The sequence below is a fragment of the Megascapheus bottae genome, chromosome 3 (genome assembly GCF_031878675.1).
Source record: "Megascapheus bottae isolate mThoBot1 chromosome 3, mThoBot2.hap1, whole genome shotgun sequence".
NCBI classification, from domain to species: Eukaryota; Metazoa; Chordata; class Mammalia; order Rodentia; family Geomyidae; genus Megascapheus; species Megascapheus bottae.
Window position 1 is genome coordinate 2348856 of NC_143511.1, and position 15197 is coordinate 2364052.

General features: G+C 37.7%; 1 protein-coding gene across 1 annotated transcript in view; it reads left to right on the forward strand.

The window, feature by feature from the left end:
- Kif27 (kinesin family member 27) overlaps positions 1 to 15197 on the forward strand; it is a 115084-nt gene that overhangs the window by 52539 nt on the left and 47348 nt on the right. The window contains exons 9-10 of the mRNA XM_090329471.1: positions 1179 to 1334; positions 4211 to 4416. Coding sequence (XP_090185597.1) covers positions 1179 to 1334; positions 4211 to 4416 — 362 coding nt within the window. The remainder of the gene's footprint in view (positions 1 to 1178; positions 1335 to 4210; positions 4417 to 15197) is intronic.

A 15197-nucleotide genomic window follows, 5' to 3' on the forward strand; every position in this document is an offset into this window, starting at 1 on the left:
TGAAGTTTTTATATCCCAACCTGAGTATACTCTGCACCATCAGAGAACATTGCAAGTCATCTACTAAGGGTCTTTTGACCTGTACTGGCACTCATGCCTGCCATTAGTACTGGAAAACCTAGTTGTCTCATGAGTACTTGTAATGTTTTAGAAAAAAATTGATGAAAATATCTATGTATTAAGTAACAACATTAAAAACAGTGTTGTCACAAAACTATAGTGAACTAGTTTCTTGTCACATAAGTAGGCCTGCTCACAAAAGGTAAGGTTACAGAGAATTTAACATGAAAACTGCTACAGTATAATAGAATACATATTTCTGAGTTTTTACATGTAATAGATGCCAAAATTTGACTATAAACAAAACTAAAATAATTTCAAAATGTAGAAATAATGAAGATAAGTACTACTAACATAGCCATCTTTACAGTTTGTTAATGGTTTACAGCCACAAAATTTATACCAGAATATAGGTGAGTTCATTCACTAAGAAAGCCCTACTAGTTGGGTAATGGTGGCTTATGTTTATAATTCTAGCTAATCAAGAGGCTGAGATCTGAGAATCAAGGTTTGAATCCAGCATGGGCTAGAGAGTCCATTGAGACTCTTATCTTACCAAAAACCTGGAAGTGGTAAAGCACTAACCTTGAGCAAAAAAGTTCAGGGACAATGCCCAGTCTCTGAGTTAAAACCCCAAACTGGCAGAGAAAAAAAAGAAAGGGGAAAAGAGGCTTGCTATGAAAAATATTTCGAAGAAAAGCAGAGTTGGTTTGCATTGTGAGGAAAAACAGTAACATAGTGCTGGACTTCACTTTCTGACCACAATAAAGCTAGAAGGAAACAGGAAAAACATTCACCTGTCTGTCCACTTGGAGATGTGATGCCTATCTAAACTAAGTCCAGTTAAAGGCAGTGGCAAACGGTTTATCCAAACCTCTGTGTGTGGGGGGAGGGGGGAAGGGGAAGAGGAGTTTTTGCAAACGTGCATGCTTAATATTTTAAAGTAAATGCAAAACTCTTACCATAAGCTAGAACACTATATTCATACTTTCCTATTTGTCCCTTCTGTGCTACCTATAAAACTGCTTTGCATTTGCTTTTCTCTTTAAACTCAAGTTTTCATTGAATATTTTATGAGCAGATACTTGTTTCTGAGTTTTGCTTGTTCTGTTTTAAAGGTTTAAAGATTAAATGCCTTCGAAAGAGCCAAGAGTCAAATTTGCAAAAATTAAGGAGTTCAGAACTCATACTTAATGAAGCTAAGCAAAAAATGAGAGAACTTACAATTAACATCAAGATGAAAGAAGATCTGATTAAAGAGCTAATTAAAACAGGTACTAGTGTGCTGTTTTTATATGATAAAAAATCTAAATGTGTTTCTCATGTGGGAATATTTGTTTTGGTTGATAAAGATCAGAAGTATCCATTCTAGCTGGATTAGGTATACAAGATAATGTTTCAGAGACAGTATATAGAGATCAGTCACCGACTTCATTATATTGAGATTTCATCTAGGAATTGTTGCATCCAGTGTTAATTCAGTGTTGTATTTATATTCTATAGCACTTATCTATTAGAAAACTGTGCTAGACATATAGGTGTATACCTGAGATGTTTTTCTAACACATTTTTAATTCTGTGGTGCTGTGGATAAAACTCAGAGCCTTTAATGGTTTATCACTGAGCAGTTAATTGCTCTTTTCAGTGTAAATTTTTAAGTATTATATTTTAGGTGTAGATAATTTGTTCTTCTCTAAAGATGTAAATATTTGTTCTTGAGAGATTTTAGGAATAAGGACAGTTTGGGACTTGAACTCTGGGCCTGGGCGCTGTCCCTAAACTCTTTAGCTCAAGGCTACTGCCCTACCCCTGCACCTGGGCATCATCCCTGAGTTTTTCAGCTCAAGGCTACTGCCCTCCACTTGAGCCACAGGGCCACTTGTCCCAGGGCTTGAACTCAGGGCTTGAGGACTGCCCTTGGGTTTTCTCAAGTCTAGAGGTCTACCACTTGAGCCACTGCACTACTTCTGGCTTTTTCTATGTATGTGGCACCAAGGAGTCGAAACCTGGATCTATGTACATGCTAGACAAGCACTCTTACCAACCATTAGGCCAAACTCCTGGCCCTTTAAATGATTCTTTAACAAATTCAGTAAGGAGTCAGTTCAAAGTTAAAGATTCTTATGTCACTATCAGATATATTGTGACCTTATATAGATGTTGCTTAAAATGAGCTAATTGCAAGAGCCATGTCAAGGCAATTGGGGAAGTCTAAATATGGACAAGTGGGTGTTAATGTTGTTAAGTATAACTTTTTGCTCATGCTTATAGACTTTGTAGATGTTTATTGAGGTATATAAAAACGAGAAGAGATGTCATCTGGTATTGCTTAATATTTCCCTAAATATTCTTTAAGCAAAATAAAACACAAAGTTTACTTGAAGCAAACTGTCAAAAGATAGATAATTCTTAAATCTGAGCAAAGAGGGTTTCTTTTATTTTAATATATTTAATTTTTGCCAGTCCTGGGACTTGAACTCAAGGCCTGAGTACTGTCCTTGGACATTATCAAGGCTAGAGCTCTACCATGTGAGCCACAGCACCACTTCCAGCGTTTTCTATGTATATGATACAGAGGAATTAAACCTGGATCTTCATGTATGGTAGGCAGGTACTGTACCACTAGACCAAACTCCCAGTCCAACATGTTTATTTTTTTCATATTTTTTAAAATTAGAGTTTTAAAAAATTCAAGAAGATAAACCAGGCACTGGTGGCTCATACCTGTAATCCTAGCTACTCAGAAGGCTGAGGTCTGAAGATCATAGCCTGAGCACAAAAGTCTGTGAAACTCTTATCTCCAACTATCAGAAAACTGGAATTGTTTCCTCCCCTTCCCTTTCCTATTTCAAATAAACAAATAAATGTATATACAAAATACCAGATAACAAAGGCAGATACAGTAACCATCTGAGATTAGCCAAAGGGCAACAAAGGAGAAGAGAAATAACAAGAAGATTGGGAGTGGTTGGGGAGGAGATTGGGGACTAAAACATAAGAAAGGGGTATCAATGTGTGAGTAGTAATGTACCTGCTATCTGGTGAATGTAACTATAACCACTATATACATTACCTCAATAATAAATAAAATGAAAAAAAGAAAAATGGGGGAGGGGCAACAATATTCAATAAGAAATATGCTCATTATCTTATGTAACTGTAACCCCCCCTTTACAATAAAATAAAATGCTAAAAAGAAAAAAAAGAGAACTGGAAGTGGCGCTGTGGCTCAAAGTGGTAGACCACTAGCCTTGAATGGAAAAAGCCCCGCAACTACCAAAGAAACAACAAAAATTCAAGAAGACAGATGGGTTACCAGGAAGCCAGTGTGCACTAAGAGTACAGAGTTACAACTAGTAGCCTTCTTATCTGGAGTTTGATGCTAGTAAAGCTCACCAGAAATTTCAGAGAATAAAAAATATCATAGTAACACACAAAAGATGAAAGTGTGAGAATCACCTGGCACCAGAGAAGAACATCATTAAGCAAGTTATTTAGAAGTATGGTGTGGGCCAGGTGGATAGTCTAGTCATAGAGTGCTTGCCTAGCATCCATGAAACCTTGGGTTTGATTCTTCAGAAAAAGCTGGAAAGTGGTGCTGTGGCTCTAAAGTGGCAGAGCACTAGCCTTGAGCAAAGGTGCTTAAGGACAGTTTCCAGATGCTGAGTTCAAGCCACAAGACTAGCAAAAAAAAAAAAAAAAGTATGGGACCCAGGAGCCAATGGTTCATGCCTGTCATCTTTGCTACTCAAGAGGCTGAAATCAAGAATAGTTTTTTTTTGAAGCCAGCTCAGTCAGGAAAGTCCATGAGACTCTCTATCTAATAATCACTAAAAATAAAGAAGTAAAGTTGTGGTTCAAGTAATAGAGTGTCAGTCTTGAGTGAAAAAGCTGCCAGATCCTGAGTTCAAGCTATAATTCTCTCTCTCTCTCTCTCTCTCTCTCTCTCTCTCTCTCTCTCTCTCTCTCTCTCTCTCTCTCTCTCTCTCTCACACACACACACACACACATGAAAAAAGCATGATTGTTCACTGTATTTGTTGTGTGTGTATGGGCACAGTTGAGGTTTTATGTTATGCCTTAAATAATTCTACCAAGCCTGAGTTTTAAATTATTTATAATTTTTATTGCTATTGTTATTATGCTGAAGGTAATGATGCCAAATCTGTAAGCAAGCAGTATTCGCTGAAAGTAACAAAACTTGAGCATGAAGCAGAGCAGGCAAAAGTGGAGCTAAATGAAACACAGAAGCAGCTACAGGAACTGGAAAACAAAAATCTTTCTGATACTGCTTTGAAGGTCAGATTACAGAAAGAATTCCGTAAAAAGATGGAGGCCGCAAAGATGAGAATCCAGGTAACTTAAAAATGTACTTAAGAGCCTTGTGCTGGTGGTTCATGCCTATAATCCTAGATCTTCAAGAGGCTGAGATCTGATGATCACAGTTTGAAGCAGGCCTGTTCAGGAAAGCCTGTGAGACTCTCAATTAACATGCAGAACGCTGGAAGTGGTAGAGCCTTGAGCAAGAAAGCTCAAAGATATCATTCAGGGCCCAAGTTCAAGCCCCAGGACCAGTGCAAAGAAAAACAATGGATTTAAGAAAACTTTTGAAAACCTTCCTATTCATACATACTTGAGAATTCTATTGGGTTGGAATATAGCTTAGTTGTAGAGCACTTGTCTAGTGCCTAAGGCTCTTGGCTTGATCCTCATCATTACAGAGAGATCCCACAAAGCAGGTTTCTTACACCAAGTTAGGAGAGAAGTAGGATTCAGTTTACCAGCAGTAGAAACTGATGCCAATTATTTTTTTCTCTAGTGTGTTGATTGGTTTACATATTTTATAATTTGGGTAGTATATTACTTTATTGATCAAGTCTATTTTTCATAATTTTTTATTCTAATTATTAGAAGGGTTATATTATATTTACCAGTTAGAAGGGTTGATACCCTTTCTCATGTCTTGGTCCCTATTTCCCTCCTCCACCCCCTCATCTTGTTTTCCCCTCCTTCCCTATCCTATTTCAAATAACCAAACAAGCATATATACAATATATCAGATAACAAGGTAAAATATTATAACAATATGAGATAACCAAGGGACAGCAAAAGAGATGAGAGATAACATAGTACATTAAGGACAACAATCACTCATTATATGGCTTTTGTGTCCTTATCCTGGAGGTCCTTTCATTTAGCCTCGTTCTATATGGCCTTGTGTATCGAGGTTTTGTTCTATTGTAAATCTCTGCCAGGAGAGCCCAAGGTTTCTATTGATTATGACAAATGAGGGAAACCATTGAGCCTGTGTTCTTTTGTTTTTTGCCCTGTTTTATTGGTCAAAATGGCTAGAGCCACCTACATTCCCCCCCACCCCGACCCAAAAGTAGCAGTTTTCTTTCCTTCACTTCTCCCTTTTTCTTTCCCACCTCCATTTTAGTCTTTTGAGGAACCGCCATACTGCTTTCCATAGTGGGGAGTTTGCACTCCCACCAGCAGTGTAGTAGTGATCCCTCCTGGCCACATCCCCTCCAGCATCTGTTGTTATTAGATTTCTTGATCATGGCCTTTCTAACTAGAGTGAGGTGGAATCTTAAGAGTTGTTTTGATTTGCTTTTTTTTTTATGGCCAGAGATGTCGAGCATTTCTTCATGTGTCTATAGGCCATTCTTATTTCTCTTTAGAGAAGACTCTAAGTCTTTGGCCCATCTTTGAATGGGATGATTGTTTCTTTGGAGATTAGTTTTGGAGTGATTCAATTTTTTGAGCTGTTGATATAGTTTAGATATGAGGCCTTTGTCTGTTGTATGGTTAGTGAAGATCTTCTCCCACTCTGTAGGCTTTCTAGTTAATTTGCTAGCTATTTCCTTTGCCATACAGAAGCTGTGCAATTTAATGCAGACCCACTTATTCAGACTTTCTCTGATTTGTTGTGTTTCTGGGTCCTTATTAAGAAAGTTTCGGCCTGTGCCAAGGAGACCTAGTGTATATCTCCTTTTCTTTCTTGTAACTTTTTCAGTGTATCTGCTTTTACCTCAAGGTCTTTGATCCATTTGGAGTTAATTCTGGTGCTGGGTGACAAAGAAGGATCCAGCTTTAGTTTTCTGCAGGTGCTTAACCAGTTCTGGCAGCACAACTTGTTGAAGAGGCTGTCTTTCTTCCATTCTATTTTTTTGGCTACCTTATCAAAGATTAGGTGGTCATAGGTCTGTGGGTTAATATCTGGGTCCTCAATTCTATTCTATTGGTCTTCAAGCCTGTTCTTGTGCCAGTACCAAGCTGTTTTGGTCACTATAGCTCTGTAATAGACTAAATTCTGGTATTGAAATTCCTCCTGCATTGTTCTTTCTGCTAAGAATTGTTTTTGCTATATGGGGTCTTTTATTATTCCATATGAAATTTTGGATTGCCTCTTTAAAGAATGACATTGGGATATTGATGATGGGTATTGCACTGAATTTGTAGATAGCCCTTGGCAAGATTGCCATTTTCACGATGTTAATTCTTCTAATCTAGGAGCATGGGAGGTTTTTCCATTTCCTCAGTTCTGCTTTAATTACCTTTTTCAGGGTTTTAAAGTTTTCATCAAAAAGGTCCTTTAGGGGCCGGGAGATTGGCCTAGTGGTAGAGTGCTTGCCTAGCATGCACAAAGACCCGGGTTCAATTCCTCAGTACCACATACATAGAAAAAAAGCCGGAAGTGGTGCTGAGACTCAAGTGGTAGAGTGATAGCCTTGAGAAAGTCCAAGGACAGTGCTCAGGCCCTGAGCTCAAGCCCAATACTGGCAAAAAAAAAAAAGGTCCTTTACATTCTTAGTTAATTCCTAGGTATTTTATTTTCTTTGAGGCTATTGCAAAACGAGTTTCTTTCCTGAAGGTTGCCTTGTTCCTCTCATTGTTGGCATATAGGAAGGCAGTTGATTTTTGAGAGTTGTTAATTTTATACCCTGCTACCTTGCCAAAGTTTTGAATCAGCTCAAGCAGCTTGGGAGTGGAATCTATAGGATTCTTTAAATACAGAATCATGTCATCTGCAAAGAGGAAAAGTTTTACTTCCTCTTTCCCTATTTGGATCCCCTTTATGCTTGCTTCTTGCCTTATTGCTCTGGCTAGGAATTCCAATACTATGTTATAAAGAGGAGTGGAGAGAGAGGGCATCCTTGACTCATTCCTGATTTTAGAGGGAATGGCTTCAGCTTTTTGCCATTAAGTATAATGCTAGCTGTGCGTTTGTCATACACAGCCTTTATTATACTGAGGAATGTTCCATGGATTCCTAGTTTCTCCAGAGGTTTTAGCATAAAGGGGTGTTGGGTCTTGTCAAATGCCTTTTCTGCATCTATTGAGACAATTATGTGATTCTTGTCCTTGCTCCTGTTGATGTTGAATTATATTAATTGATTTGTGTATGTTGAACCAGCCTTTCCATCTCTGTGATGAATCCTGTTTGAGCATAGTGTATATTTTTTTGATGAGTTGTTGTAGACGGTTGACCAGTATTTTGTTGAGAAGTTTTGCATCAATATTTATCAATGAAATGGATCAATAGTTCTCTTTCTTTGATGAATCTCTGTCTGGTTTTAGGATGAGGGTTATAGTGGCTTTGTAGAATGAGCTTGGCAAAGAGCCTTCATTTTCAATTTTGTTGAAGAGCTTGAGGAGTTTTGGTGTGAACTCTGCTTTGAAGACCTTATAGAATTCAGCTGTGAATCCATCTTGCCCTGGGCTTTTCTTGGATAGGCGGTCTCTTATTGCCATTTCTATTTCAGTGCTTGAAATAGATCTGTTTAGTTGGATTAGGTCTTCTTGGTTCCGTGTGGATATGTTAATATTGTCTAGAAATTCATCCATTTCTTCTACATGCTCAAATTTGTTGGCATAAAGGTTTGAAAAGTATTACCTTATGATGCTCTGGATCTTGTAATTTTTGTCGTGATATTGCCATTCTCATCTGTGATTTTGTTTGAGTGTGCTCCCTTCTTTTTTTGGTAAGATTTGCTAAGAGTCTGTCCATTTTGTTAATTTTTTTCAAGGAACCAACTCCTTGTTTTGTTGATTCTTTCTATAGTTTTTTTGGACTCCAATTCATTTAATTCTGCTTTGATTTTAATAATTTGCTTCCTTGTACTGGGATTGGGGTTGGTTTGTTGCTCTTTCTCCAAGAGCTTAAGGTGCAAAATTAAATTGTAGATTTGTGATTTTTTCCAGTTTGTTAGTATAACCACTTAGAGCTATAAATTTTCCTCTGAGTACTGCCTTCACTGTGTCCCAAAGGAGCTAGTATTTTTTGTGCTCCTCTTTGTTAAATTTCATAAACTGTTGAATTTTTGTTCTGATATCCTCGATGACCCATTGGGGTTCAACAATGTGTTGTTCAATCTCCATGAGTTACAGGGTTTTCATTGGTGGAGACTGGTGTTCAGTTCCAATTTGATGCCCTTGTGGTCTGAGAGAATGCTGGGAATAATTTCAGCACATGTTCCATGTGCTGCTGAAAAAAACATATACTGTGCTGTTGCTGGGTGGAATAATCTGCAGGTGTCTATTAGATCTAATTGGTCTATACAGTTGTTCAGTTCTGAGGTTTCTCTGTTGAGTTTTTCAATCTATGTTGGTTTTAGTTAAAGTTTGCTTGATGAAGTTCGGTGCTCCGTGATTAAGAGTGTAGATATTTAGGATGATTATGTCCTCCTGGAGGAGAGATCCCTTTATGGGTATGTAATATCCTTCTTTGTCTTTTCTCACTAATTTTAGTTTGAAGTCTATTGTATCTGATATGAGGATGGCAACTCCATGGGGGCTGTTAGCTTGATAAATTTTATTCCAACCTCTCATTTTCAAAAAATGTTTGTTTTGGGGGGCAAGATGTGTCTCTTGAAGACAGCAAAAGATGGATCTTGCTTTTTGAGCCAATTGGACAGTCTGTGCCATTTAATTGGAGAGTTAAGTGCATTGATATTGAGGGTTAGGATTGTAAAATATTTACTAGTTCCTGCCATTTTTAAAAGCTTTAATTAGGGCCTGTGGCTTGACAGTTCTTGCAGTACTTAGCAGGTATGATTTTTAGGTGCCATTTATTTGTCAGTACCACATTTGTGTTGGTTTTCAATGTGTAGAACACCTTTGAGAATTTTCTGTAATGATGGTTGGTTGCTATGTAATGTCGCAACTTTTCCTTGGAATGGAAGTTTTTTATTGTTCCTTCAAGTATGATTGAGAGCTTAGCTGGGTACAGTATCCTTGGTTGGTAATTATTTGTCTTAAGGGCATGACATATATCCTTCCAATCTCTTCTTGCTTGCATGGTCTCTGCTGAGAAATCTGGGGTTATTCTGATTGGTTTTCCTTTGTAGGTGATTTTTCTCTTCTCCCTGGCTGCTTTTAGGATACTTTCTTTGGTCTCTATTGATCCTGTATGGAATATAATGTGGTGGTGGGATGTCCTTTTCTGGTCAGGTCTGTTTGGGGTTCTAAAGGCTTCTTGTATCTGGATGGGCCTGCCCTTCTGGATATTTGGGAAGTTCTCTGAGATGATTCCCTAAAGTATATTTCTAATACCATTGACCTCTTTCTCCATGCCCTCCTCAATACCAATTAGCATTAAATTATGCTTCCTAATTGTATCTTGGACCCCCTGAAGGTTCTCTCATATTTCCTAGATTTGGTTTGACTCATTTTCTGTTCTTTCTCTATAACAATGAGATTATCTTCAACCCTGGAGATTCTCTCTTCTGTGTTGTATAATCTGCTATCAATACTTTCTGCTTTGTTCTAATTGCTCATTTTTGATCCGTTGCATCTCATGTTTTAGTTCGTGTATGGACTTCTTTAACTCCTTGATTTTCATTTGAGTGTTTTCTTTGAAGTCCTTTAGCTCAGCAGCTTTACTCTCATTGGACGAGTTCGGTCAGCCTTTTGTTTGTGGATTCTATAAATTCATCCATTTTTCTTTGTCTAGCTCCCTTACATTCATGTAAATCCTTTATTATGGCCTTCTTTATGGCTTCCTCACGTTCACATAGCACCTTCTTTATGGTTTCATCTCATTTAGATATGGCTTCCTCTCATTCACATAGCCCTTTCCGTATGTTTTCAAACATTTCATTAATCATGTTTACCAGTTGCTGAACAGAGGACCAGAGATAGAAAAATAGTATGAAAGACAAGAGGGGAGATAAGAAAAGAGTAATGTAGGAGTGTAAGATTAATATAGTAATGAAGGAAAGGGATAGCATAAGGATAACTGACCTAACATGATAGAAAGGTAAAATAGTTGAGTACAAAATTTAGAAAAAATAAGATAAAGCTTATAAAAAAAATAAGAAGAGTAATAAGAAAAACATATAAAAAAAGAGGAACATACATATAGGAGAGATCAATGATAAAAATTTTTAAAAAGTAAAAATAAAAAAATTTAAAAATAAAAAAAACAAGGGAAAAGGTGGGGGGGAGAACCTACACAATTCTGGGTTATTAAACAAGAAATATTAGGGTTAAGAACTGACAGATTAAAAAGCAGGTGACTGTAACCAGTCTGTACCCAGTGCTGTTACTATGTTTCTAGGAATGACCACAATGACAGAAGGAAAGTGGGGAAAAAAATGGAAAGAAGACTCCTAACATTAAAACAAAAAGTGGAGGTAAAAAGGCAAAAAAAACAAGTAAGAAAACATAAAAATGCAAATGAAAAAAACGTAGTAAAAAAAAGGAGGGATATTCTTCAGTTTGTTTTTTTTTGGTGGTGGGGATGGGGTATGAAATTTGTGTCTCCATTAAAATCGAGATCCAAACACTTAAAAAAAAATCTTTTTCTCCTGCAATGTGTCTTTGCAGTTTTTCTGATCAGTTTGCTTGATTGGGCAGGAAAAAAAAAAAGCCAATGCAGCGCCAGTGGCTTTGTTTACCAAGAGTGCAGCCACCCCCTCAGGAGGAGGAACTTCTGCTAGCACTGGGGCCAGACATCTGGCCAAGCTGCCTCTGGGAAAACCTTTGCCCTTTTGAATGATGGCGCTGCCACTTCTCAGGCTCCAGTTGGTTTGGCAAGGTCTTTGCCAGCAATCAAGATGGCGCTACTGTTGGCTGGTGGGGGAGGGGTTCCTTCCCAATGCCATTCTGCAAACAGAAGTAGAAACGTCTCAACGAAGGTACTCACAAATTGCTGGATTTTCTGGTTCTGTGGAGCTGGCAGGTCGGCGCCACAGCCGGATGACGGCTATCAGCTAGGTCAGGCTCTGTCTGACTCTGTCTGGAGCTGGCAGGTCTGTGCTGCCGGGAAGCACTGTCTGCTCAGGTGCCAGGAGGATGCTTTGTCTCTGCATGCTGTCTTCTTGAGCCGATTTCCTGCTCAAGACTCCTCTCTGACTGAGATCTCTGTGGTGCTAAAGCTAACTTATAATCGATCTTTGGATATAAACTTTCCCCTGCGATGCTAGAACTGGTATCTTGGCGAGAGCTCAGAAAGACTCATACTGAACTGCTGCTATCTTCCACTAATGTAAGTCTGTTGTTTTTATTTTGATATTTTAAAAACCCACATGGTAAGAAATAAAAATAACCACAAAAATGGTATCCTTTTTTGAAGACCATATGACTATCATTTAATACTTTGTCCTTCAGAAAAGGATACCATGTACCTATGTGGATTTTTTTTTTAAAGTTTCTATACTTTTTTATTAGCATATATTGATGAGTGAGCATATATTAAGAGAGTGTTAGCTAGATGCACTGGTAGCCTGAAACCCCAGCTACTTGGAAAATAGAGCTCCTCGGATTGAATTTCAAGTCCAGCCCACACATAAAACTTGCAGGACTTGGGTCGGGAGTTTGGCCTAATGGTAGAGTGCTTGTCTAGCATGCACAAAGACCTGGGTTCGATTCCTCTGTACTACATACATAGAAAAAGCTGGAAATGGGGCTGTGACTCAAGTGGTAGAGCTCTAGCCTTGAGAAAGCCCAAGGACAGCACCCAGGCCCTGAGTTCATGCCCCAGGACTCGCAAAACAAAAACCTTGCAGGACTCGAACTCAACCAATAGTTGAGATTAAGCACTGCAAAGAAGGGCTAGATATGTAGCTCAAATAGTAGAGTGCATAGCAAATGTGAGGCCCCAAATTCAAACCCCATTACAGTCAAAAAGAAAAAAGGGATTCATTTTATTCAGTGCATGCATATGATGTTACTTGGTCAAACTCACCACTTTTATCACTCTGCCTCATTCTCCTTCCCCATTTTAAAATAATTTCTACAAATTTAATGGTTCTGTTTTCATACATGCATAGAAAGTACTTAGAACATATTCACCCTTTACCTTTCCATTTGCCCTACCTTATCCACAAGCACTCACCCCCAATAGACCCTGTTGTATAGTTCCATCATTTACTTTCTTTAGTGTGTATAGATGCAGGGGGTGTGAGTGAGGGAGAGTAGGAGAATGGTAAGGGGTAAATCATATCAAAATATATTTCATCTATATGAAGGCACATAAGGAAACTTAGTGAATGCTATTAAATAATAAAGGGATGAGGGAAATGTGGAAAGGGAGAGCAACAGAAGAAGTAAATCTGAAGAAGTATAATGTGTACATGTATGAACTACCATTGTACACTAAGTATTTGTTATTTGTGAGAGAGAACCTGACACAAAGCAGACAGTTTGAAGGAGTATATAGGAGAAATCAAAAGTGACGACCTCTAGATGACATGTAATCATTCCAGCCTCTCTGCCAGCCTTGATCCGGCCATGATGCGTGGCAGTTGCCCCTTCCCTGACTTACACAGGAGCTCTTACTCTATAGAGTTTACCCAGTAGCTTCAACCTAGCAATTACATTTCATAGTCTTGCCTAGTGATTTTTTTCTTTCACAAGAAAATTAACAGAGAAAATATGGCAACACTTAATAAATTCAAATGGAGGAAGAATTAACTAAAGTAGTGATCTAAATTAAAGAATTAAAAACTTAATAGTAAGTTAATTACTTCTGTTTTCATGGAGTTCCTTGGAGAAATTACTTTGTTGACTAGATAAGAAAAATGTTCAAATGACACAAGCATTTCCAAAGAACCCACCATGGACTACTATCCATGGCACTTTGTGTACACTCAGCAAATGGGAACTATTTCAGACAGTGTACTGAAACCGTATTTGATTAGTTTAAGAAATGTTAGGAACTTTAAGTAATGCTTGGATTTAGCTATAACTTCAGAAATAAACACAGTTAAAAATTCTGTTCTAGGGCTGGGAATTTGTCGTACTGGTAGAGTGCTTGCCTAGCACCACATACATAGAAAAAAGCCAGAAGTGGTGCTGAGGCTCAAGTAGTAGAGCTCTATCCTTGAGAAAGTCCAAGAACAGTGCTCAGGCCCTGAGCTCAAGCCCAAGACTGGCAAAAAAAAAAAATCTGTTCTAAGGCTGAGGATGTAGTTCAGTGATTAAAAAAAGTACCTGCCTAGTGTGGGTAGAACTCTGGGTTTAATTCCCATTACTGAGAAAGAAAATCCTATTGTGCAAGAAGAAATCCCACTATTAGGAAGGTGCTTTGAGGAGATAGTCCTAGTCTTTTGTTAGATCATAATGAGTTTTCTAGAATGCCTCTCTAGTTTTTTTTTTTTTTTACGTTATCTATTACTTTCATATTGCAGAAGCGTATTTCCATTGTTTTTCATTAAAGGTAGAACTGAAATCAGTTGATCTATTTAGAACATTATTATTTTGTTTGGTAGGGGAACCTGTGTCACCATTAATTTTTTTTTAACTGTGTGTATCTTATGGGTAGCACCTACCCAGACAAAGATGAAAGTCAGACGTCTCAGTATCTCCACTAAAAATTGTTACCTATATAGCCTGTCAAGTCACTACCAAATTAAACTAGTACTATTTGAATATATGAACTATTTTAAAGGAGGTCTGGTGATTATTCATGTCCTATCTTCTATTTTTCCTCAAAATACTTATTTCATCTTAAAATGCATATCCTAGACTTTGAGATGAATTCTTTTTTGTTTCTTGATCCTTCAAATGAGTGGGACTTGAACTCAGCCCTTCGGCTCAAGACCAGTGCTCTGCCACTTTGAGCCATATCTCCACTTCTGGCTTTTTAGTGGTTAATTGGAAATATAAATCTCATAGAGGATTTTTCCTCCTTGGACTGGCTTTTGAACTGTGATCCTCAGATCTCAGTCTTTTGAGTAGCTAGGGTTATAGGTGTGAGTTGCCAACACCTAGTCAAATCACTGATTTTTTTTTTTTTTTTTTTTTGGGTCACAGGGCTTGAACTCCGCCTGGGCACCATCCCTGAGCTCTTCAGCTCAAGGCCACCACCCTACTCCTGGGCCTGGGCATTGTCCCTGAGCTCTTCAGCTCAAGGCCACCACACTAACCTTGAACAAATCCTCACTTCCCATTTTCTAGAGGTTAATTGGAGATAATCTCAGGTCCTTTTGTTCCTGGGTTGTCTTTGAACCTTGATCCTCAGATCTCAGCCTCCTGAGTAGATAGGATTAAAGGCATGAGCCACTGCACCTGGCGCAAATCACTGATTTTAATAAAACACTAATAAAATAAAACAAATATCTTCTTTGTGTTTAGGGATTTGGGGCAAATCACTGATTTTAATAAAACACTAATAGAATAAAGCAAATATCTTCTTTGTGTTTAGGGATTTGGGACAAGAGAGAATTGTAAAATTTAAGTTCTATTTAATGCTGTGTAATTTTTACCATGTACATATATTTTTTTCTAAATAATTTATTAAGATTGATTTTTACATCGTATTTCAAATGATGTGTTTAACAAACAAGTATTCAAGAAGGGAATCTCTATATGCAATCACTGGCACTTAGATTTTAAAACATAATTAAAATTAGGCTGAGGGTTTGTATGTCATAGATACATATTAATCTATGTAATAAAACATTATGCCTATAGGGTCATATATTTTTATGTCTATGTTGTTGTGTTTATATTTCCAATACCACCATGTACATATATTTTTAAGTGAAGGTTCTTAATTTTAAAAAAAGCCCTAAGGTCCATTTTGCTCTGTTTATCACCATCAAGAAAACTTGTTTTTAGTTGTTTCCATATCTGATAAAACTGATAATTTTCCCATTTGCAAAATCAGAAATGCAGAAGAGTAAACA